The sequence below is a fragment of the Sinohyriopsis cumingii genome, chromosome 6, assembly GCF_028554795.1.
Source record: "Sinohyriopsis cumingii isolate HCF-2022 chromosome 6, ASM2855479v2, whole genome shotgun sequence".
NCBI lineage: Eukaryota > Metazoa > Mollusca > Bivalvia > Unionida > Unionidae > Sinohyriopsis > Sinohyriopsis cumingii.
This window is the reverse complement of record NC_142966.1, coordinates 165,569,765-165,594,846: the sequence shown is the minus strand read 5'-3', so window position 1 is coordinate 165,594,846 and position 25,082 is coordinate 165,569,765. Positions and strand designations below refer to the sequence as shown.

At 39.3% G+C, this 25,082-nt stretch overlaps 1 protein-coding gene across 1 annotated transcript in view; it reads left to right on the top strand.

Annotated features, from left to right (window-relative positions):
* The window catches only part of LOC149798469 (uncharacterized), an 84,988-nt gene that overhangs the window by 42,349 nt on the left and 17,557 nt on the right, over positions 1-25,082 (top strand). Inside the window, exons 3-5 of the mRNA XM_089960877.1 lie at positions 11,956-12,165; positions 20,740-20,871; positions 22,037-22,195. Coding sequence (XP_089817003.1) covers positions 11,956-12,165; positions 20,740-20,871; positions 22,037-22,195 — 501 coding nt within the window. The remainder of the gene's footprint in view (positions 1-11,955; positions 12,166-20,739; positions 20,872-22,036; positions 22,196-25,082) is intronic.

The window sequence follows — 25,082 nt, the reverse complement described above, 5'->3', positions numbered from 1 at the left end:
GCAATGATGACATTTCCAAAAGGGTCGTCTTGTACAAAGTCCAGATCTTCTTCGTAATTGACCAAGATCAAATTCTCTCGAACGACGTCCACGTGTTTCATGTATTTGGTTTTGTCGTGAATCATCTGGAAGTAGCGGGAAGGTTCTGTCAAATATTCCGTCTTCGGTAAACACGGTCGTTGTGCCATTTTACCCCACAAGCAATTTAACATCACTTTGGCAAACGATCGCCTGCCTTCGTTTTTCTCGATGTGGTCTAAAGTGATGCCTTCTTGTTCGTAGTATTTCTCTTTGAATTGTATTTGGTCTTCGGGAGTGTGACACCAGGAAGGATAGCCGCTGGCTTCTTGCTTCAGTTTCAAAAAGGCATCCACGTGGTCGGCGAAAATGCCTTTCTGACTGGGATCACCCTTGTGGTATTGTTGTGTCTTGGGAAAGTGACAAATTTCGTACACTTCTAACAGTTGGTATCCCATGTCCAGAGCTTTGAACAATTCTACGCTGACCCAGGTTCCCGTCAAGGCCCGTTTTCCTGGGTGTGCTGACAAGGTTGGTCTTGGTTGCACGTTTCGGCACAAGTACGGCACAAGGGAAACATCAGTTTGCCTTGACAATGGTGAGGTAAGACGGGATGGTATAGGTTCGTGGGAGGCAAAACTTTACACTTGATCAAGCCTTCGTATTGTCGGATGTTTTTCAGGTCGATGTGTTCCGTCAACAATTGCGGATGCCCTACAGGAAAGCGACAATATTTGCACACGTAGGGATACAGCGAACACACGTCCAAGTATTTGATTTCTTCTCCTTTCTCTTCGTCGGCTTGGTACAGCAAACAGGTGGCATTGGTCCTTCCTCCGTACAAACTATCCCTCGGGTTCAGCGGGTCCATGAACTGGTAACTTTCCACGAGGCGTTTAAACTCGGGATCGGTTTTCATACGGTGATCGTACTCGTGTTCCCACATTTCCACCACTTGGTATCCTTGCTGTTCTAACTTTAGGCGACGCTGACAAGTGTCCTGGTACAGGTCTTCCATGGTCCGTTGCAAAAACTGATTTTTAGTGTCACGGTCAGGGTAGCAGACGGGACATCCGTGAAATAAGCAACCGTTAAACTCGTACACGATCTTGGGGTTTTCTAAGTCCCAGCCATCGACCGAATACGTTCCGATGGTCTTTTCGCCCCCTCCGTTGCGGGCATGTTGAATCCACTTGTCTTCCTTGTCGCACAAGTAATGTAACCAACGTAGGGCTTTGACCGAGTATTGACGTTTGACAAAGTGGGTCGTTTGAGGACTGATGACAGCCACGGTGTTTTCAGGCATGAATCGTTGTCGATACACTAAGGAACACGCTTTGGCAATGGTGCAAGCTTCTTTCAAAGGATCGACCCCTCCGTGTTCCATGAACAGTTCTCGAAATTTTCCACAGCAACGTCGTAAAATGTCCACGTCGGAACGACAATACTTTAACATTTCTTCCTGAAAGTCGAAAGGGTCCGAGGCGTGAGCCTGGTACCAAGCGTAGAAAGGTTCTCGTTGTTCGGTACGCATGTTGTCGGGGTCGTAATAGTGAGCCTCAGGCAAATGGGGTAGAACGGCATGTTGATTGGCTTCCGTATTGAAAAAGTGTGGAAAGTACCCTTTAGCCATTTCTGTCATTCCAAACGTTTTAGGCATTCGACTCAAAGGCATGGCCAAATAGCTCATCGAATCTTTAAACTGTACTTGTCCCACTTGCATGAAAATGATTTTGGCTCCGTTCAAAGTCACTTTAGGACGCTCGGTGCCTTGTTCCGTATAGTATCTGAGAAGAAACTGTCCATCGTATCCAGAGAAATTGTGAGCCATCACCGTGGCATGACGATGACAATCTCCGTAACGTTCGATGTCCTCTTGGCTCCACGTCTTGTCGACGGGGTCTAAGACCCATTGGGCAAAATCGGCTAACGTGTTTGGTCCCCGAAAGATTTTTTCACGCCCTCCGGGAATCTTGCTGCAGTGAGGGCAATGACTGAAGATAGGTTCTTGAATGCACTTCTCGCACGCTCGATGAGCCACGCAGAAATTAGGAATGTGAATGCCAGTCTCTTGCATGCATTCGAAATCGAAAAAGATGAAATTGCCTTTCTTCTTGTGACCGTCCTCTTTCTCTGGTGGGGGTTGGTATTTCTGCACGTAACATTCGTGTTCCAAGTCCACGATGTGGTGACAAATGTGACATTTTTTCTTTCCTGAACATACGTGTGCCTTGGTATTATTGGTACGTATGCCTTGTCCACACGTAGGGCACAATCTCAGGAGTTGACAAGCGCATTTGTTCTGTGAACCTTGCGTCTTCAAATGTTGTTGGTAACAGGTAGGGCTGACAAACGTGCGCAGACAAGTGGAACAAGGCACTGGTTCTTCGCTCAGACAGGGTGGAGAGGCCAAACATCCTGAGCATTTCCATCCACAATGTTTGTGTTGCTCTCGATTATTATAACCATAGTCACATTTCTCACAATAATAAGCATATCCCAGGAATCCAGTGATACTGGTAAATGTATCGAAATGGTCATCGTGATGATAAAGGTGAATGTATTTTCCGTCCTTAAAATCTTGGCCTCGAAACAACAGAGGTCCGCGCACTTCTTGAGGGTGCACTTTCAAGGTGTAGCGTGGAGCTAGGGCATCTTGCAATTTTTGCATCTCAGGAATGCCACAGGGTGTGTCTTTGGACAGTCCGGCTTGTTGTAACAGGAGTTCTGCTTCGTTTCGTTGTTTGGCTCGGTCGGAACGTTGAATAGTGTCCCAGGTTCTTTTCCATTCTACCGTGTCGTTCTTGTTGGCATAGGTTCGTCCCACCACGATGGCACGGGCTAAACACATCTGGTCATGAGGGTTGTTAATTCGGACGAGACTCTTTTTGGTGTTGCGAAGGTCGTCCACCAATAACATCTTTTTGCGTCCTGTCCCTTGAGGAGGAGAGACGTGGGTCATGTCCAATGTGGCTTTTCCATCGGTGATGTCAAACTGGTCATTAGATTGTTGCACGTGTTGAATCTTGTCCATGACTTTGGAAGCGGTCAATTCTGCAGGGGTGCTAAACTCGATCCAAACAGGGGATTTCAAACCGTCGTGTTGTATGGAAAGTCTCAAGCGATCGTCTTCTTTGGGTTGACATTGTCGCTTGAGTGCAGTGAGCAAAGAATCCCACACCTCGGTGATGAACACTTCTGCTTTCTCTAACGGCACTTCAGCCTTGAAATCTTTAAACTTCACCGTGTATTTGTAAGCCGTAGTTCTAAATTTTCTAGAGGAGCGCTTTTCCGTCTCTCGAATGGAATAGTACTTTTCAGGGTTGACTAAGGGTGGTGAACTTGGTTTAGAGGGTTGGGATTCCGGTTCACTCATGTCCTCTTCAAAATCACTGGCATGAATTTGTGCCAAGATTTCAGCCCTGGTACGAGGCGATAGATCACGTTTCTGCCTCTTACTTTCTTCTTCTTTCTTCTCGAATGAATGGGATCGTTTCATCTTGAAAGCAAAAAGTCAAATGACTCAAGTTCAAACACCATAAACTACTTTATAGTCATAGCAGACCAGCGTATATAAAAGGGCGTGTGTCTTGTCCTTTCACTATTCATTTCACTCTCAAGCCGAGCACAACGATGGAAGAGACTAACCAGATGGAACGTTTCGTCAGAGCTTTGCGAGGGGTCATTAGAAAATTCTCTTCAGACCAGCCTACGGACTACTCTCCTTCCTTTAGAGATAAAAGTCAAGATACTTGCTATATCTGTCAGAAGAAAGGGCATTGGTCTTCAGAGTGTCCAGACCGTCAAAAAAGAAAAAAAACAGGGGATAAAAAAGACAAAAGTCAAGATACCTGTTATTATTGTCAAGAAAAAGGACATTGGTCTCCAGATTGCCCAAAAAAGAAACAAGAGGAGTCAGAAGAAAAGAGGAATTCTTCAGAAGAAGAGAGGGATTCTTCAGAGGAAGAGAGGGATTCTTCTGAGGAAGAAGGAAGACAGGGGAAGAAAAAGAAACAGGAGAAAAAAAGAAGAAGGGAAGAAAGCGAGGAGGAAGAAGAAGAGGAAAAGAGTGTGACGGTGAAGAAATTCAAAAAACAGAGAGACTAAACAAGGAGAAAAGAAGAAATCAATGAACTTTTTATTAAAGTGTTGTGTTGTGAATTGTGAATTGGATTGTAAAAAATGGAGAAAAGAATAAATGAATGATATAAGGTAAGAGTCTTTGAGTTTTGATTTTAAAATAAGAAGCTACACTCACGCACTCATACACAGACACGTAATATAAGGGTAAAATGGGTGAGTTTTTTTGAGTTATTGGCAAATTGAAATTGTATTTCTTTTCGAGAAATGTGGGTGGCCCTGAAAAGGGCCTTTTTTTCTTTATGGTGCAGGGGTGAGTTTAAGCAATCAATTTTAACTGCCTTAAGCCTTTGCCACGGCCAAGGCCTACTTCTGGACTGCGTAATGATTGGGTTGAAATCACTAAGGGTGGTACGGTAGGTTTAGTCACAGGGTTGACATGTTTGGCTCGGGAAGGTCGTATTCTCTTCGGTCGTGATAAAGAAGTCTGATACATTTGTTTCAGACTTCTTAACTCCGCTAAAATGTCCAACAGTACCGTGACCGTTTGATTTTCACCCTCTTGTTTCTTTGCTGCTACTTCTTCTTGCTGTTGTTTTTTTCTTACCTCTTCTTCTTGTTGCTGTTGCTGTAGGAGAAAAGCCTGTTCCGCTTCCTTTTGTCGTTGTATAAATTTCTCCAATTCTTCTTTCTGTCTCTGTCTAAAATTCTCCACTTGCGGTAATGAAGAAGGTAACGAAGGTTCCGGAACAAATTCTTGCGAGGAGAGAAAATCCACAAAATCCCAATTCACCTCTTCTGAAAGTAAGTCCGGGTTCCCTTGGGCGGTCTCCCCTGCTGGTGCACCCCACTGGATCGTTTTCTGAGTTTCCGTCATGTTGAATCACTATCGCATAGATTGACTGCACACAAGCGCTAGCGAATCTATATTGACTACGTGACGTCACAGACTGCTCTCTTCGGATTGGATGCGGGCTGACTGAATTCTGTAACGCGTGTTCGGATTGGTGAATGAACTCAATCCGTTTCAATCCTTTCTGTCCCTATAAATAAGCGCAGTTCACTGTATTGATTCACCTATTCTCGGAGCCTCAACATGTGGACCGACGTTGAATCTTCAACCCTTGTGTCAACAATGATGTTCAGGACGGACATGCTCATGTATGTCCGATCCAAGTGGACCGTTGTCTACAGGACCAACAGCAGTCTGTGGATAAGAAGAGTCTATATAGAGAGACAAGGTTGCCTCAAGAGGACTCTGATGTATGGCCCTGCTGTAAGACGAAGTTTGAGGAAAAGATGTCGCAAATGCCCTTTATGTTAAGGGCATATTAACATAAACCAAAGGCCCTTTTCAGGGCCAGCCATATTTCTCGAAAAGAGATAGCCTTTGAATTGCCTACCCCTTTTTTAAAAAAATTTTTTTTAAAATTTAAAAAAAAAAATCCCATGTTCCATTCCCCTTGTCCCTAAACAAACCCAAACTCTATTCCCCATGTTAAATTCCCCTTGTTCGTAAAGTAACCCACGATTTTTTGCCATGTTAATTCCCCTTGTCCGTAATCTGACCCACGATTTTTCGCCATGTTAAATTTCCATTGTCCGTAATCTGACCCAGGGGTGTTTTTAATGCTAATTCCCATTGTCCGTAAAGTGCCCCCTTTAACTACTAAGGAGCGATGGCACGGTAGCTATGAAAACAATGATGGTTATGGTTCCAGAAGAGGACTAATTTAATTGGGATTATGAAGATTGTCTTTCCTCTTCGCAACAACATCTTCTCCACCTTCTCCTGCCTTACCTCGGGTAGAGGATTAGAGACATAAATAGAGGGAAAAGAAGAGTGACATTACAACAACATAACGAAGCAGAGCAAGCCTTTGCTTTTCAACAGCAAGAGCAAGAGAAAAGAATAGTAGAAGAAGACAAAAAGGAAAGTTGGGAGGACAGAATACTGACGGTACCAAACGCTGTGTGTGCTGCACGACATTTATACAGTGGTAATGTACCTGAAACAAATGTATCACAATTCTTTACCTCGACCCAAACAAATGAGACCTTCCCGTGCTAAACATTCCCAACCCAGGTATCACTACCTATAATGTCATTACCACTGTTATGTACTCAGCAACAGTGACCGCAACAAATCATCCACAATAGCAGAAGAACCAGGACTTGTTCCTGTCAAGGGTATAAAACAGTGAAATATAACCATGACCAGTCTATGAGGTTGTTAATGAACAAACATAAAACAGTATTTTCCAAAGGAATCCATCTCTGCAGAAAAGCGATTCTACTCAAAGTTAGCCAAATCAATAAAACTTAAATCCTTGTTCCCATCATGTGTGAACTTTCTGCGTGTGTGAATACGTGTGTGCGCGTGCTTTTATCCATAGTCTATAAAACTCAAGACGAAGAGGCTCTTACGTTTCCTTTATTATATTCATTTTTAAAATCGATATGACATTTCACAACACATCACCAAAAGTAACTGGTTTCTTCTTCTTCCACTATTTCTCTTTTGAATTTATTCACCAGCAGCGGTTCTTACTCGTCTTTAGTCTCTTTTCGCCGTCTTTTCTTGTTCATCTTGACATATATGGGTTCTTAGTCATCTTTAGAAGCCAGGTCCTCCTCCTCCTGTTTCTTTGATTGGTTCTGTTTTTTTGTAGCTCATTTTGTAGACCAGTGTCATCTTTCCTGACAATGTTAATATATATCTTGGCCGCTGTCTCTCTCTTTTCCTGTATTTCCTTTGCTGGCTGTGAAGCTTTTTGGTATTCTGTTATCCAATGTCATTTGTCCTTACTGGTATAGCAAGTATCTTGACTTGTATCTAGTGAGGAGTATTATGTCGTCCTCTCTGAAGTAACATTATTATACCGCCCCCTCCCCTGAAAAATTTCACCAGAAGTTCAATCCGTATTTGCTCATCCATTGTGGCAGTTTGAGAGTTGAATGAATTCTTGACTCTAACAGACTCCACCTATATATAGGGGTCTGCTGCATGTAAAAATAGTCAAATTAAATTGTGAATTCAAAATGAAACTATCGCACGACCAGTGAAAAATTAGAAGAAAGTAAGAGTCTACGACGTGACATATCACCTTGCATGAGAAGTTTTGGCTCAAATTCGTGCCAGCGATTTTGAAGTCGACATGTGTGACCCTGAATGAACGCATTAACACAAGGTCCAAGAGAGTCTACCTCCATCAATAGTCAGCTAGTAACACCCGAAAAGTATTACTACATTCGAGAGACGGAAAAACGTTCCTCCAGAAAATTTAGAGCCACGGTTTACACTTAGATGGTGAAGTTTAAAGTGTTCAAGTCCGAGGTGTCGCTCGAGGAAACAGAAAGTTTCATCCCCAATTTGCAGGATTCCATGTTAACCACACTGAAACGACGATGGCAAGCCAAACAATGCGAATGTTTGAGACTTTCTTTTTATCATAACCATTTGAAGCCACTATCTGGTTCGAGTTTAGCAGTCCAACATAATTGACACCTGCTAAGGTATCAACAAGATTCAACACGTTCATCAATTAAATGACCAATTTCACATCACCAATAGTAAAGCTATATTTTTCATGACTCACATACCCCTCCGAAAGGGGCGGTGAATGAAGTCAAGTGTTATTGGCAGACGACGTTCGTAGCACCAAACAGAACATCGTCCACATTAACATTGCCCAAGAAAAGATGCATTTACCTCGGTCCGTCGTCGGGAGATGAACGTATGCTAACAAGGACACTGTAGAATGGAAAAGAGACTGAAGCAGCATTCGAAGATCTGTCCCACTCAAACAAGAAGCAGAACTCCAGTTAAAGCATGCTGGACAATTGAAAGGCATGGCCCGTGGAGTTCCTCAAATGCAAGAACTGTACGAAGTCTTGGCTGCTTGAGTCGCGTTGAAAGTATACCCTGAAGTGGTGCATGGGACATTGGTGTTTCGCGGTCCAAATATCCCAGACAGAAAATTCATTTGCGTATTTCACCACGAATAACATTTTGATCCCATGATCTGTATCACCGGATTCCTCGAATGCTCGCTATTGGAAACATGCACGAGAAAAGTTACCATCGTGGCCTGAAGTTAGAGCAAGAACGATAGCAAGTGGTTTAAATGTGGCATCCAGAGCACAATCGACGATTGAAAACCGATCGCGAGTTTAAGCGCATCGTAGAAAGTAGTAACCTGGTGGACCATTTAAAACCATGCTACAGTGTATTTGGAGGATGAATAAATGACATGCACGTTGTACCTCGAGAATAAGGAGAAAGAAGAAACAAATTAAAATACCTGGATTTGTGTTCACTGTATCATTGGGTGTGAAAATATTGTAACTTGCAACTGGACATCCACAAATTTTCACGGAACACATATATGTGGAAAATATTTGTCAATATAAAATATTGATCAGATGCAAAGCCTTAACTCCCACCAACTTGTACCATCCAGGCTTACTCTACCATTGCCAAGGAAAACTGATGTTTCCCGTATGTCGTAGATTTGCCGAACCTCTAAGCAAAACTAACATATTCATCACACATAGGAAGAACGCGCTTGACAGGAAATACGGTGAGCGTGGAATTGTTTCTTGCTCTGGAACTGGGATACCAAGTATTAGAAATGTACGAAATGTGCTAATTCCCCAAGACAGACAAGTAATAAAAGGACGTCAACACAAATAAATGTATTTTCTCGAGCTAAGTCAACGCTTTTTGAAACTCAAACAAGAACTCAGTAGCTATCTTTCCAGGTACCAGACTCCCGAAGATCAAGACAAATTTCTTATGAAGTGCAGTTCCAAGTAAGAACTGCCGACAAGTTTGGAGATGTCAGCATTGCTGTATGTATGACGACCCACGCTCGCTAATAATTCTAAGAAACCTTAGAACCGTTAGGAGATCGTTTCCTGCACTTTGACACAAAACGTTGGGTCTATATTGACCATCCTCATCATCCTTACCCATAGATTGAAAGAGACAGTTCAGGGCATGAACGGATGATTATCCTAAAATCAAACTTCTGAATTTTCCTAGAGACTGTCCTAGAAAATGTTACGGTTACGAATAACGAAACTCACAGGACAAGCTACACGCCTACTGCAAAGCGAAAGGTTTGACACTGAACTATCGAACGAGGTTAGTGGTGAACTTTGACGTGTAGAAAGATGCTTTACAGTCGGTTGAGGGCCGACACTTTATTGGGACCAACTACGAGTCGTTTTTTGGAAACAAATTGTATCAAATCGTGCACCAGACGAGTGCGTCTCCCAATTTACTTCACTTTACTGCACGGACACCGAAATATTGCCGATGTACAAATAGTACGACTTACAAGACTAACACTTCTTTTACGAGGCTAAAAGCCGAGTTAGAAAGATGAATCAATTCATACAGTCACAAACAAATAAAGGGTTCAAGTTCATTATAAACCTGATATGACTGAAATAATTCTTATAACAATCTCAAAAATCCAAATCACACAGTTATGTTAATCATTATTTTTTGTTACTTTGCGCATCATTATTTTCAAGTTTTAAATTACTCGCAATAATGTGTTTCTGTGCATGCTTGGGGCGTTTTTCCATTGAATGTTTCGGTCAGGCAGATTCTTTTGCGACGTAAGATATTTGTGACATAAGTCACATTGGAAGGATTGCAACATATATGGAGCAGGAACACTTGCGATATACAGCTGTAAGATGTGTATAAATACATGGAAGTGGACAGTGAATTAGTTTCAATTTCCAATGTTTGTCCTTTAATATAAATCTGCAGATGTGTCTCGTGTTGTGTTTATATATAATTAAAGATGAAATGTTTGTTTGCATTATTCATTGGAATTTACAAAATGCTCATTGACTCTGGACTAAAATACTATTCTAGGATTATTCTGAGTTTATTCAAGGGAGTTCTGGACAATGCCTTTATAATACATCAAAACTGTTGGCATATCAGCACATTCGAAGACTTGGAATCTACTCGGACTGCTCGATTTTCCCTGAACGGTTTAGGAGTATGTTGGATTTAATTATAACACTCTGTGTGTATATATGTGCATATATATATATATATATATATATATATATATATATATATATATATATATATATATATATATATATATATATATATATATATATATATATTCTTCGTTCAATGCCTTAAGTTTGTTCCTCTTTCAATATTTCGTTATTTCTACAGTCGTTTATCCAGGGACTTAAATTAGAGTAATAAACAAACATGGAAAAGCTTTGTTTCTAAATACACGTGTTCCTCTGTGTGTGTGTGTTGACGCGAGAGAGAGAGAGAGAGAGAGAGAGAGAGAGAGAGAGAGAGAGAGAGAATTGGTGAGAGGGTGGAGGGAGGGGGAGGAATGAAGATAGAGAAACAATTATAGACGAAGAGTTCAATTGCGATCTTCACTATTCGTGGACAAGTCTCATTATTATTGAGTAATCAGCATCTTTTAAAAAGTCTATATGCCCTGGATTATTGGTGTGTGTATATGTGTGTGTGCGTGTGTGCGCGCGCGTGCTACTCCAGATTAAAGGAAAACTTGAATGTATATAGATTCTTCTTATGCAGAACCCCATATTGATGCACATTTAAATAATTTATAATATTTTTCATACCTGAACGCTTGCCAAATTTTCTGTTCAATTTTTCATTCTAATATTAATACGTAAGTGGAGTACGTCGTTTCAAGGTTTTGTTTTATGTTTACATGTGTATGAAATTGAATGCCATATGATGTTGCTTATTTTCACGTACAAGGGTTAAGTAATATGCTTGATAAGACCTGTTTGGCCTTCATGTATATAATCCAAGAATACAAATAGCACAACGGAGAAAAACAGACAATTTCATTTTTAAGTTGATTGATATTTAGCTGTCCGGGATAAAAATGAAATATATATTTAAGGAAATGAGAGGGGCATATTGCATGGTTATGGACCGACATGACTCTTCAAGTACTTACCCTTTTTAACTTTGTCGTTTGATGATTGTGTCTGAGATTACATATTTTGTTTACCTTCCTCCGATAAATAAAAGATATAATGTATATACATGTGTTCGAATCATAGATTGTCTGGCAGAGGACTATCATAGTTGAAAACGCCAGTTGACATATATCTCTGCATATAAGGCATTGTAGGAACTTTTCGTCATATCGAAGAATGGAAAGACTCACAAATGTTTCACGCACGTTCTTTTACGTTTGATAAACTTTAGCATCGTATACCTAAATTCTTAAGATTCTCTCAGCTTAATCCAAAGGGAGTGATATGTTGGCTGAACATGCATGTAGTCATCAGAAAGCATCTGTACAAATTTTGTCAATACTCAAGCATATCATCATTGGGCTAAACAGTTAGATTTTATAGCTATAATGTTCTGAAATAAAGATATATAAGAGCTCTGTCATTAATTTAACGAACTTCTAAGCACTATAAAGAATGTTTGAACTTATAAATCTTCCAGAATTACAAAAATATCTGATTATATATGTACAACCTAGATGACAATATACAAAGGCTATCGGCAATAGCGTTGATTCCATTTTATTTAAACCATCATCTAACGAAGCCTGACACTTCTAGAGTCAAGTACCAAAATCGCCTCATGAGAAAGGCTAAGTGTTTCAAATAAGACGAACGTATTGTATAATATTTCTTTAGAACACGATGTGCTGATATCAGTTACAAGTACATTCATAAGTATTCTCGTGCATGTTTGTGGAGTTATTCAGATACATCATAAATGTTTTTGTTAGACGTTTTTCACAAATATATGTGTACTTCAACGAACTCTTGTCAAATCATGCCATGAACTACTGGTTTCAGTGAATGAAAGATTAAGGAATTTCCGGATTTTACTGAGTTATGACAACATGACATTCAGTCAATCTTACCAGGACCAGTACAACGGCACCAACGACCCTCCTCTGGTCATAGAGCCGGGCCTTAAACCTGACGTCTTGGCTCGATTTGTTAAGATTGATCTACAGGGGACCAACCGTGTACTGAGTTTATGTGAAGTACAAGTTTTTGGTGGTAAGCATATTTTCTATTCTTTTGATTATTTTCACCGGAATCTGAAGTTACAATGTCCCCTGGCTTTTCATAGACTACCTGATGGATCTGGATTGGATGCTTTTTGGTAACTGTGACAGTTTGGAGACAATCGAAAAATAAATTTGCCTTATTTGAATAATCTGATTTGCATAACAATTATTTAATTATTTAGCCATTGATCTGTCTCTTGCTTGAAATTAATTCTAGAAAGGTAACAAACATTAACAAACATCCAAAACACATTAAGTCTTAAGTGTTAGTTTTCTCATTTTTCTGTTCAAGTATGTTTTTATCCTACTTTCTTCAAATCCCTCTCCAACGTGTCCGCTACAAACTGTTCTTTTTTGCCTAATTCGGCTATTCACGAAACGCATTGCAAATTGATAAATTGTTTGTTTTCTTTTTTTTAAGCTTCTTGTTTTGTTCATACTGATTAAATAAATATAAGCCATATTCATGACTTAAACATAAATGATGGTTTCAGTGAAAAAGTTAGAGCGCTACAAATACAGCTTGGTTAGCATCTTGCGCACTTAAACGAGTGTGAAATATAAACTAATCGAAATGACGAACCAACAAGGAGGTAATTGAAACAGTGAAATGTATTTACAGTTGATTTGAACTATTATTATGCTTTCGTTAACTTTGATACCGACCATAATCGTATTTTTATCTTTCATTTCTCTCTACCAATCTACCTCTCTCGCTCTCCCCTTTCTGTGGTCAGTTTGACTGTAGCGCTCATTTATTTATTTATCGTGTGCAATGCGTTCTCAGCCATTTAACAGCGTAAGCATCAGCAAGATGAAAAACCTGCAGTCCAGCGGAGACCTTTGTTAGTGGGCAGTTGTTCACAAAGTGTGACATGGTCTGTATATTTCCACAGCAACTGGAAGAGTGAGTGGCATGGCCCCATTGTGCAAGGTTGACTGCACAGCGACCCTGTTATATCTGGAACCGGTTCAGCGTGGTGCACAGATGACGTAAGGGTTAAATTCAGGAGGGCAGACAGGAGGATTTAAAGCTCGCGGTTCGCATTTGCATTGGTAAGGTGGAAGACGCTGGAGACTGTCTCTGCTGTGCTTGGTTGAGACGCCATTTCTTGAAGAAGTCCTTAATTTCCTCCATGTCCTTGTTCAGTACCTCATCAAGCTCAGTAAAGGGACGATATTGGGTCCCAAGAGCAATGTCATCTGCATACATGAACTTGGGCGACTGTGTTTCAGGTAAATCATTGATATAGACACTGTACAAACATGGTGAATTAACAGACCCATGTGGGAATCCTTTGATCTAACGGCTCCGCGAGCTGCAGATCTCTAGGATGTGCACTCTGAAGTGCCTGTCGGGAATGAACAGTTCGATGGTCTTGACTAACCAGCACGGCAATACTCTATACATTTTCAGCAACAGCCATGCATGCCAGACAGTGTCATATGCCTCTATTATATCAAGGAAGATAACTCCAGTTTTAAAGACTGTAACGTTTACCATCATTCACAGGTCCAGAAACATCGTCGCATGACACTGGCGAAAATCCTTTACGTTCGTTTTCTCGCGGATACATTCTCGTATCTTCCTATGATGGTCGATCTACCGATCGAGTGACGTTCGGACATACAATATTTAAAGATTCTCGCGAATACATTCTCGTATCATGCTATCGATCGATCGATCGAGAGAGACGGTAGCAACGTTCGAACATACTTACAATATTTAAGGATTATAGTCTTTTAGAACCTTATTAGAGGTTTAAAATATAACAAACAAGAAGAACATTAAATAGACTTACAATATACTGGTGCCTTCTTACAATGCAATATACAGTGCATTATCATTGTCAGGGGCGTATTAACCATTAAGCAGACTAAGCACGTGCTTAGGGCACCAGAGCCAAAGGGGGCACCACAAAGTTGAGAAAAGGGTGAGAAAAAAAAAAAACGAATGAAGATTTGTAAAAAAAAAAATGATAAAGCTAGTGCAAATTGATCATAATGTTCTGTTTCTTGATCGTGGTGTACCCTAGGGTTATCTTCCCAGGTGTACGTGGAAAGGAGGGGGGTACGAAGATTTGTCAGTGCTTAGGGCACCAGTGAGCCTTAATCCGCCCCTGATCATTGTATCATTGATATTGGGAGTATTGAAGATTAATACCAAGGAAAATTTACACGTTACGTTTAAACGACCCCGGTTATTGTATGTTACCGGTTGCAAGTATAGTTTCAAGGGTCTCATCAAGTCCAGCCAAACTTATTTTTCTCTCTCACTAAACAGCGTTTCGGGTATTTTGTCTAGTAAGCATGAGCTAAAAGTGGCTGGGGTGGATAGAGAGCGGGGATAATTTTTTTTACATCCCCATTGATTAATCAAGGCAAATTTATCATTGATCTATATTATACTACCGTTGAAACAATGTTTATATATGCGTATTTAAAGTTCATTTAAGCCAATATTATGTTCTGATTGGCATTGCTACCGACCATATTATTGTTTTCATGAACAATCTCTCCCTGTGTATCCCCATTTCCGGTGGTCGTTTTCACTGTAGCTTTTACTATCACTCATAGGTCCAGAAATGATACGGGAGAAAATTTGCTATGCTAGTTTGTTTGCTGATATCTCGCCCTTATCTTATTACGAGAGAGAGAGAGAGAGAGAGAGAGAGAGAGAGAGAAACAGTGTGTGATTTGGAAATTTTAACGTAGCTGTAAGAATTTTTAGGTCATATCACTTTGATGTCTGTAGTGTGGCAGTTTATAGTGATTTTTTTAGCATTGTGGCATCATCCCGCAGACATGTAGCATGATGTGTCACCCAGTCACATTATCCTGACATCAGACCTACCAGTTCTAATTTAATGATGAGCACATAGCAAGGAAGCTAATAGTACCAATTTTTTAAGTATTTCGTATGACTCTAGCATATGAGGCGATCGCTCTAACCACTAGGCCACCGGAGTGGTCCGAAAAAATGATATGCCGACAGACTAGCCAAGAGAGGAGCGTCAGTTACCAAGAAGGTATTATTATTATGGTCAGTCCCTCTGTTTCTCTGTTGGTCAGTTAGTCAGCCGCCCGACCAATTAACATGGAGGGCAGTAGAGAGGAAGGAGCGGCCCTCGGACATTTTAATATTGACAAATAATCTGCTTTTGACAGTGCTGTTGAAAAGGAAGTGAGAGAATGCATTAAAAAAGTGAGGGAACGCTTGTTACGCAGACTTGGGGTGGGGTGGTGTACAAAGGAGAGAGCAAAGAAGTGTTCTCACTAAACTACAACCATGCATTTTGGAATATTAATATAATTAATAAAAACAGTAAATATATTTACAGTACATGTGGTGATCTTAACTACATTATTATCGATACGGTATCGACAAGCTATTAAACTTTGTGTCATTGTTATTGTGACTGCTATACATGAATCACAGGAAAAGTGTAAAGGTATCGTTACCACCACGCCGGTTATTTTAGGTTTCGTATTGTAAGGTCAGTTTCAAGGGTTTCATCTAGCCGAATTTTTACTCTCTGACTCCACACATATCAGTGTATGAGAGAGAGAGAGAGAGAGAGAGAGAGAGAGAGAGAGATTGCTATGGAATTGTGCTGGAGATGTTAATAATTTTTTTCGCTTTTTTTTAAAAGTAGCTAATGATTAATCAGTGCCAATTCATCACAGATCTATATAATCAATAGCTACTGTTTAAACAATGTTTATATATGCGTATTCATTAACCGTGTGCGGATCTCAATTTCGTATACTGCTATGTATATTTAATTTAATTGTTTGTCTGTTAATTTTTTTTCTCCATTACTGGTTCTTGTAAAGTAACATTGTTTACAGGACTTGACACTGTCAAAACTGAGTTCAGTTCTGTTTGACCTGATTGAATTTTTTATTTGTTTTATTTCATTATGTAAATAACTAATAATCGCTTAATTATTCTGAATGTGCATGAGCCATTTAACTGAAATATTATTCAGGTAACCATATTGATTTGGGTCAGAGTTTTTTGGATTCCAAAGTGAACTTTATAGGGTATTATGTTTTAAATATACAAGGCTCATTAGATCATTAAAGAATGTTATTTTCCGTTAGGTGAAGGTTGTTTTTAGAAAATGCTAATGTGTGACCTGAGATCAAACATATAACTATATTATCTTATGACTGTCAGGATTTTGCCAGTTAAGCTTTAAAATGTATCACTTTCAGTTGTGTTATGTTGTGTCCAGTTTGGGCTGAATTTTCTTTTCTTTAAATTATTGAATTCAAGTGATTATTTGCTCTGGAAATAAAAATGTGCTCTGATAAAACTCTTGGATAAAGACATGCATTAGAATTTATACTGATTTCAAACCTGGAATAATATTTATGTGATTCAACAAGAAATTGTTGACACATCAGTACGACGCAGACCATAACACACACGCCATTGCCTTCAATTTTGGACCTCTTAGGGATTTGAACTTTATATTATCAGGACTTGTGTCTTTAATTCTTAGATTATTTGCTGGATTTAATTTGCAATACCGTAAGTTCTTTTTTCTCAAATTTTCACTTTGTGTTCTAGGGAAATAAATTATTTGTTAAATTTTACAAATCTTCTTGTCTTCACTATGAAAGCAATGTTATTTTTAAATGTATGCGATACCCATCTATCTATCTATCTATCTATCTATCTATCTATCTATCTATCAAGCAGATGGAGGTGTTTTTGCTTGGAACACATCACGGACTCATCTCAATACATTTTCACTCTGTAAAATCACCATGAAGACAGAGTAATTGTTATTATCTCAATATTAGCATTACACACCACCTTGTTTCGGAACATACCTTTAACACATTAACCCCATTAGCGCCCCGTTCAAGCATCATTAGGTAGTACCATAATTCCTAGCTCAATAGCGTCATGGTCATTTAAGATACAATAATGTGGATGGTATTATATAAAAATAGACAGATGTAGCTCTACAGTGGTACCAAATAATCTGGAGTTTCTAGTCGCATTACAAAACACAGATGGAAGAGCGTATTTTTTAGACCAATTTATTTTTACACCCGAAATTCGCTCGCGGTTGGAATCCGATTTTGTATCCGGAGTTTAGACTTTTTTGCCTCAGATCTAAACCAGATCGTTCTGAACTGCACACAGACAGAAGAATCAGGGCGGAAATGTCCTGCTACAAACTATTTACCATTATAACTCATCAGAGATTGCGCTATACTGGATCCTTTTGGTAACAGACTTGAAAGCCATGGAAAAAGAAAAAGGTCCCCTGCCGTCTCACTGCCCTTTCCGCATCACGAAGTCAAGAATGAAGTTTGGGCTTGTACTAGACATCACTCGGTGGATGGCAATGTCTACCTCAGAATCGTGATTCATCAAAGGGTATTTTTCCGTTCCGGATCTCGTCTAGTATTGTCTATGGTGTCTTTCACGAACAATATCTTCTGACCCGTGTTGAGAACAATATCTTCTGACCCGTAGTTCAGTGAATGTATTTCGTCGCTATTAAGCGGGAAGGAAGGAGCCTTCAGCAGGTCGACACGGTCGTTCCGGATGTAGTCACCGGGCTTCTACGAAAAGTACAGTAGGACTCCGACGTTGCTGTCTCGGAAAGTAGCGCGCCCCATCTCGAAGGATTGTTACTGTACCTCAAGAATGTAGGCCATATCGTATGTCGCTGTTTATCGGCAAGAATATGAGGCAAGCGCAGGTCCGAACCCCTAGCTATGCTGACAATATGGGCCTTGCGCACGTCTTCGGCCTACCGGACTGTAACGTTTTGGTGGTCGGTCGTTTTGATCTGGGGCAGTACTTCGCGTGGCATGGTTTAAATGCCGACAATGACGGTTTCTGCGATGGTCACACATTTCCGCAGCTGAACTAGAGCGACCAACATCCACTTGCAGGGATCCTCCATCTAGCTTCCGAAAGCAGATTTATTCACGAGTCTGAGGTAACCTTATTAAGTTTATTTTCTACTTTGGCCGGCAAATCCGTGTTAAGCTTTATGTAGAGCGCCATCCTCGTGTTCTAGTTGAACTCCATGACCATGCGGACATTAGTAACTCTCAACCCTAAGCGTTTGTTTAGCTTGATGGTCCATTGTGGATCCCGCAGTAGTCCTTTTAACCCTAAATGGTCACCATCTTCTAACTACCAGTATATTTACCGCACAATGTTCGAGCTGGGTCGCGCAGGTAGTCTCAGTGGAATTCGTCTGGCGTGGTCATATCGGCGGGTACTTGCTTTGCTCGTCATGGGATCCGCTTTGTCATATGTAGCGCATCGCTGTGTGGTGCCATATGCGATAAATAATGGCATACATGGTTCCGCTATCCTTGAAGATGAACCAAAGAAACAACATGTCAGAAGACTGTTCACCTGCTGATAACATACACATAGTCAGCACTGGAGTTGGTAATCCAGATGTTAGGTGTGCTTGGCCATGATCGGAACCGGTAATACAACTAAGACAAACCTCCAGAGAGCACACATTTGATGAACATGTGCATATAAATGTGGGTAAAAGCTCAAACTTCACACAAGTGTACTTGATGATGGCATTCATCTCATCCTGCTGAAGCTAAGATAATTGGATGGGTCTTGGCAGTAGTTTGCTTATAGCAGCAGCACATCAGTGCGCAGTTAGATAATGTGGTCGCCCCCTGGAGTTTAGAAATCGAAATGCTGTCATACCATTTTTGAGTGTGTTCTTATATACTACATCAATGTCAGCGAGGCTGCGAGTTCTGCAGAAGGCCTCAATGGGGATCAAGTGCATCCCATCTAATCCCTCCTTACGCTCAATGTTCTCGTAGGGATATGCTTTCTTTTTGATGAGAAGATTGATGTTGATTTTTACCTAGTCGTTCTTGATAAGAAGAACACCATTGGGGAAGTTGACATCAAGCCTCACTTTGCTGCTGTTGAGGAACTGGCACAGACAGAACGCGGAAGTTGTCCTTGTTGAGGTTCTTGAATTTGCTGATACGCACACTTCTAACTCAACCAACCTTTCGAAGTGCTAGACGACGTGACCCTCAATAGAGGCATTGCATCCACCAGCCGGTCGACCTAGTCAGGCTGCATTTGGGTGATGGTACGGCTAAGAAAGTAAATCTTAATCTGGACGTCCTTATCTTCTGGCTGACTGGAAACGGCTCTGTTGCATCTGACTTCATTGGCAGGGTTCTCTACACGTTGGGGCACATATCATCCAGGAAAACAATCGCATACCTTTCGACACCTTGGCGTATGCGTACCATGTACCTGTGAGTATCTCTAAAATACATTTTGGCTCCCTGATCGCGTCGCGAACCACCAGTAGCTAGTGCAGCCACATTTTAGTCTTGTGTCTCGGTGTGTCGAGCTACCCGCTGAGCAAATAATCTGGGGATTAACTTTAAGGCATTCAATTCTTTCAGTGCATTTTTGTACATGTAGCCACAGCATTGCTTACAAATCCTGTGCACGACTCGAATGGTTGCGCACATTAAGCATGATGAAAACTCGGCTTCAAGTGTGCTTGGCTTTATGCGCACGGCATTCGCATCCCTTACCTCATGTCTGCATAATTTCAACCATTCGTACTTCCTGTGTCCCACCATGGTGGCCCGCTGTGAACATCCATTTGTTCGAATGCGTATACCAAAGTGTAGAGCTTCTTAGATCGTGCTAGGCCTACGTGGAAACCGCCACGTGCTTCATACACTCTAATCCACGATTCACTGCGCTCCCACTAATAGCTAATCGAAAACAAGCTGATTCCAAACGGGCTTCGTTTTCAGCCAGCAGCCATTGCACACCTGCTCAGGCAACATAAGAGGTACTTGTTTTCTGCAATTCTAATAACTGAAGTTAAACAGCTCTAGGCAGGTGTTTTAACTCTAGTGGTACAGACTAGATATCAGAATGAACTGAGTTACAATCACTTTATTTGAACTTTAAGTTTTGCTTCTCTTGCTTTAGTGCAGGTTTACCAAACTTGTAGCTTGCAAGTGAAGCTCTGTTTATGAAAACCATTGCATTCTGTGTGAACTCCTCGGCTAACATAGTTGTCTATTTAATACATTTGAATAATTTGTCTGCGAACTATTACATAGTGTATAAAGCAAGGATCAGTCATATTTTTTAGATTATTGTTATTCTGTCAAGTTTGCCACTTTTTATTACAAAATATGTTCAATGCTAGCAGTCATCACGTTATCAAATATGTTTTCTTCTAAATATATATTTGAGTGTACGGAACTCTTAAAAATCAACATTATTTAAATGATCCCAACACTAAGAAAAGACTAACGTTTATATGGACTATTTTACTCATTCACCAAAAACATGACCTGCTTTACTGGTAACTAAACTAATATATTGGCCAACCTGAAAAAAATATTCCTGTAGGATGTTCGAAAGTATGAACATTTTAATACATACAAATAGAAGCACACACAATTTTATGCTGGACGAAACAGCAAAGTTGTTTTGCAGTTTGCATCTAACTAATGGATTCATGACAAACGTCATCTTTGTTATTTTCATCTCTACTAGAATGTGTGCCTGGTTACTATGGAGGCAATTGCGACAAATCATGTTTCAACTGCTCAGCTTTAGACTGCGACAAAATTACAGGCAGATGTCAGTCGTGTGTAGCGGGAAAGTATGGTGATCAATGTCAAATAGGTAAGAATTCTACAGGTACTATTTAGGGAATGTGTTGTATGCTGATTCACCCTCTTCTTCGCTCTCCTTTTTTCTTTTCGAGTTCAAAACTTACTCTTCATAAACACATACAGTCACATACAATGCTGAAAGAATATATATATATATATATATATATATATATATATATATATATATATATATATATATATGTGTGTGTGTGTGTGTGTGTGTGTGTGTGTGTGTGTCTAGATATAGCGATATATGAATGACTGGATATATTTTGCATATAATATGGAATTCTTTCTTATATGCTTGCATCTAATTGCTCTACTGTGTGTATAATAAATCTTAATGTTCAAAGAATGCAAATTATTAAAAATTCCTTTGATTTTAATTGCATGTTGTGAATAATTTAGGATAATATGAGTGTATTTTAATTCTCTATTTATCGTTACAAATAAGAAATATGCCAAGCATATCAATATGCCACATAATATTTTAACTGTTTGACGAAGCATGGGAACAAATTAGACGACACAATTCTGCTAAATGAACAAATGTGCATTCCGACCCAATATTTCATTGAGCTTATCCTCTTTGCTATTATAAATTCAGCTGTTAAAAATAAAGTGTATTTCAAACAAATGCATGTTGTCACGCAAACATGGTTTGAAAGTCAGATTATTGAAGTAAAATCAAACATATCTTAATAGGAGAATTTCGACAGATACTGCTTTTACAACAGGTCAGACGTTATTCAGTAGTAGCATTATTTTAGCTCGTTTCATAAAGTTACTATTAACTCATACCCACCTGAGCTCTTCTATACAGAAACTGAGCTCCCCCTGTCGTTACGAATTGTTTTCATATGTTGAAACCTGTATTCATTTTGTCATAAAAATACTAACTGGTGATACTGTGTTAGCTGGTTTTAACAGATACAATCTAATTTACATATCGTTATTCAATGATGTTTGGAGGCCTGGAGATATAATTATGCAGAATCACGTTCGTTGTTTAGGTCTGTAAGATTTTACCCTAGCAAAAGAAAGAAATGAATATACAAAACCCCTCCGCCCCATCAAAAATGACGACCTCATCAGTGTTCTAGCAACATTAAAAGATGTTAATGCACCTTATCGTTGCATAGTCAGTGTTGAAAACTTAATTGCCTAAATTTCAGCCGAGGACTGTGTCAGAGGGAATCATAGCCTTGCTCGCTTTGGACCAACATGTGAATACCTTTGCCACTGCGGAACAAATCAGTGTGACAGGATGACAGGAGCTTGTCCTAACAACGGTGAATGTGATGGTGGATGGATGGGATCCGGATGTCAGTACGGTATGTACGCGTATTCTAAATATGCGAAAACGAGATTCAACCGTTGAATCAAAGTACTATACAATCAGAAATGTTTGTAGAGATTTATATAATCCTGTATATGCACTGGCGGAGGAGAGGAAAATTCAACCCGATCATCGGAGTTTTGTACTAGGCAAGATGCTTTGTCTGGCGCATCATTTTAAACCCGAGGGTGAACTTTTTATCCTACACTAGAGACTAACGAAAGAACGATTGATCACATTTGTGGACGAAAAATACGAACTGAATTCCTAACTTTTTTCTTAACTCGAAATTGGCCTAAAGAAGCCGTTAATGTCGGTAGTTCGTCAGTTTGGGGGACACTTAACTTCAACCGCTACTCGTGGTAGTTTTTATATCTACTGCAATTGATATCTATCTGGATTATTATGGGAGAATGTTCAAATAATAAGGGAAATCTGGAAGTTCCTGGTTAAATTGTGGACACGATACACATAGTAGAAATTTAGAACTTTTAACGAGTCAGGTTAACGTGTGAGTTAGGATAGATCAATCCTGCACCAGTGCTGTACTATGGAAATCACCACCATACACATCTAGTAATATGAGAAAACAATATCCGGAATCATCGTGCTTACATTGGTGCTCTTCAGCTATATTTAATTGGATAGAGTTACACACACATAAAATAACTCCTTCACCAATAGTTTTGGTTTGACATACAAGTCAGGTTCCATACTGAGATTCATGTATGCCGTTCATTTGTTTTTAAGAACTGTACTCCAGTATTATATACGAGACAACTCAAAACAGCCAAATTATAATTGGATGCTATACTACTTCATACATTCGTCAAATCTCAGAAATTTAAACGTTTTATAAAATGCGCGGAATATTTATCCTGTATTATGATTAACGTGATAGGCAAATATATTATAGATGTTTAGCTCACAAACGTAATTTTGTATTGCTGTAAATGTCCTTTTAATGCAATAATTTAATTTTTAAAGGAACTGCCTTCAAATAATAAGAAGCGATAATGAATGTTTTCCTAATCATATTCTTCTTTCTTCCGAAACAAACTTTTGATTGCAATATTAATTCTATTTGTTTCTTCTGAAGGTGACGGTGAATTCTGAAATTACGCGCTAATACGAATGCCACGTGTTTTGAGGGGTTCTCGTCTCAGAAGGAAAAATAACTTGGATTTCATCTGCGTGAAGACATGGTTTCAAATACTTTCGAGCGTCTTTCTTGACGTAATTGTGGTTATTACCGTAGAAAGTATTCCCTCTGTGAAATCTAATATGTTTATATTTGCATTTCAAAATTATGAATCATGCCCATTTATACATCTTTTTTTAATTAATCATACAATCCAGGCAACACATCTTTTCATTAATAATAATAATAATAATAATAATAATAATAATAATAATATAATCAAAACCAAATAGTGGTTTAAATTTTTTATTATATTTGGGTTATTTCTATTCTGTATATACATATTAGGCAATACATTCCCAGATGACCTCCAGATTTACGAAAGTTTGTGATCAGCAAACCATTAAACACAAAATATCATCAGCCATTATCCCTGAGCAAACGTCTCACCTCCCTTGCCTAAACTCTTTGCAAATATCCAATTGCAGTAACATTACTTGATGGGGGTTGGCGCATGTGGGTGGCCGAGTAGTCTAATGCGTTTGAAGTTAGAGATCCCTCACACATCTCATATTTGCGTGAGTCTCGGTTTGACCAAACGGGATATAGAAAAGCTTACCAGTAGCCTCCCGTGGGTAATTGGTTCTTCCTGATGTCTTCTGCCTCCATATGTTATGCAGAGGGACATGCATAGCCTATCGTAAGCTTCCCAACGAAACCAAACTTAATGGAGGGAATTGCAACGATATTGTTTCTTCTAGTAATCTTGTTCTGTTTGTATACCTAGAAAGCCAGATTATGTCGCTAGTAGACTTCAAATGATCACTGCTTCAAGAAACAACTACTTTCAAACTTTTAGGCACGGTGATAGAAAAATAGCTAGTATGCAAGCAAATCTAAGGGAAAATTTCAGCTCGCTATGGCAGTATCTCGACAGAGTAGGTTTACGCAACACTTCCATCTGTATATATGTAGAAGATACAGAAATCAAAGAATATCATTTATATTTATGTCAAACATATGTTATCAAAGGGTACATATTATTATTTGAATTAAAGCAATTGAATTTAAATTTAATTTTAATTTCATCTTTTTAAGTTAGGGAGAGTCTCAAGCTACGAAGGAGGAAAATCCAATTACTGGCTTGGCAGTTGAAAAATATATTAAAATTACGAAACGTTTTAATCACGACTAGGCTTGTATATTTCCTGTGTCTGTCACATTAGATCTAAATTCTTATTTGTTTTACATTTTTTAATCCCCTCTTTTTCTTTCTTCAATATGTTTGTTCTAATTTGTATTGAATAAGCTAATTTTATATATACGCAGTCACCTTAAAACATGTTGCATTAGAATATATTCTTTATATGTGAAAGGCGACAATGAATTGTTGAAATATTTTAGCCTATTCCAATGGTGTTGGTTATAACGAAAATATATTTGAACTAAATGCAGCCAATGGAATTGCCATTTTAGCCATACATATATCAGGCACAAACTGCCTCTGTTGAGTTCGTTAAAAACGGACACTTGTCAACACTTGGCCCTGTCAGTCAACAATTTAATTTAGCAGCTTTGATACCAGTCAATAACTCTGTTTTGTGCTACAATCTTTTGTCTATAACTATGATATATTTAGCAACTTGTAGCAGTTATCAAACAAAACGTGTAGCCAGTGAATCACATATTTTGGCATTTAAGCAATGCAACCTTCCTCGTAGGTGTTAAGCTAGATTTTGAA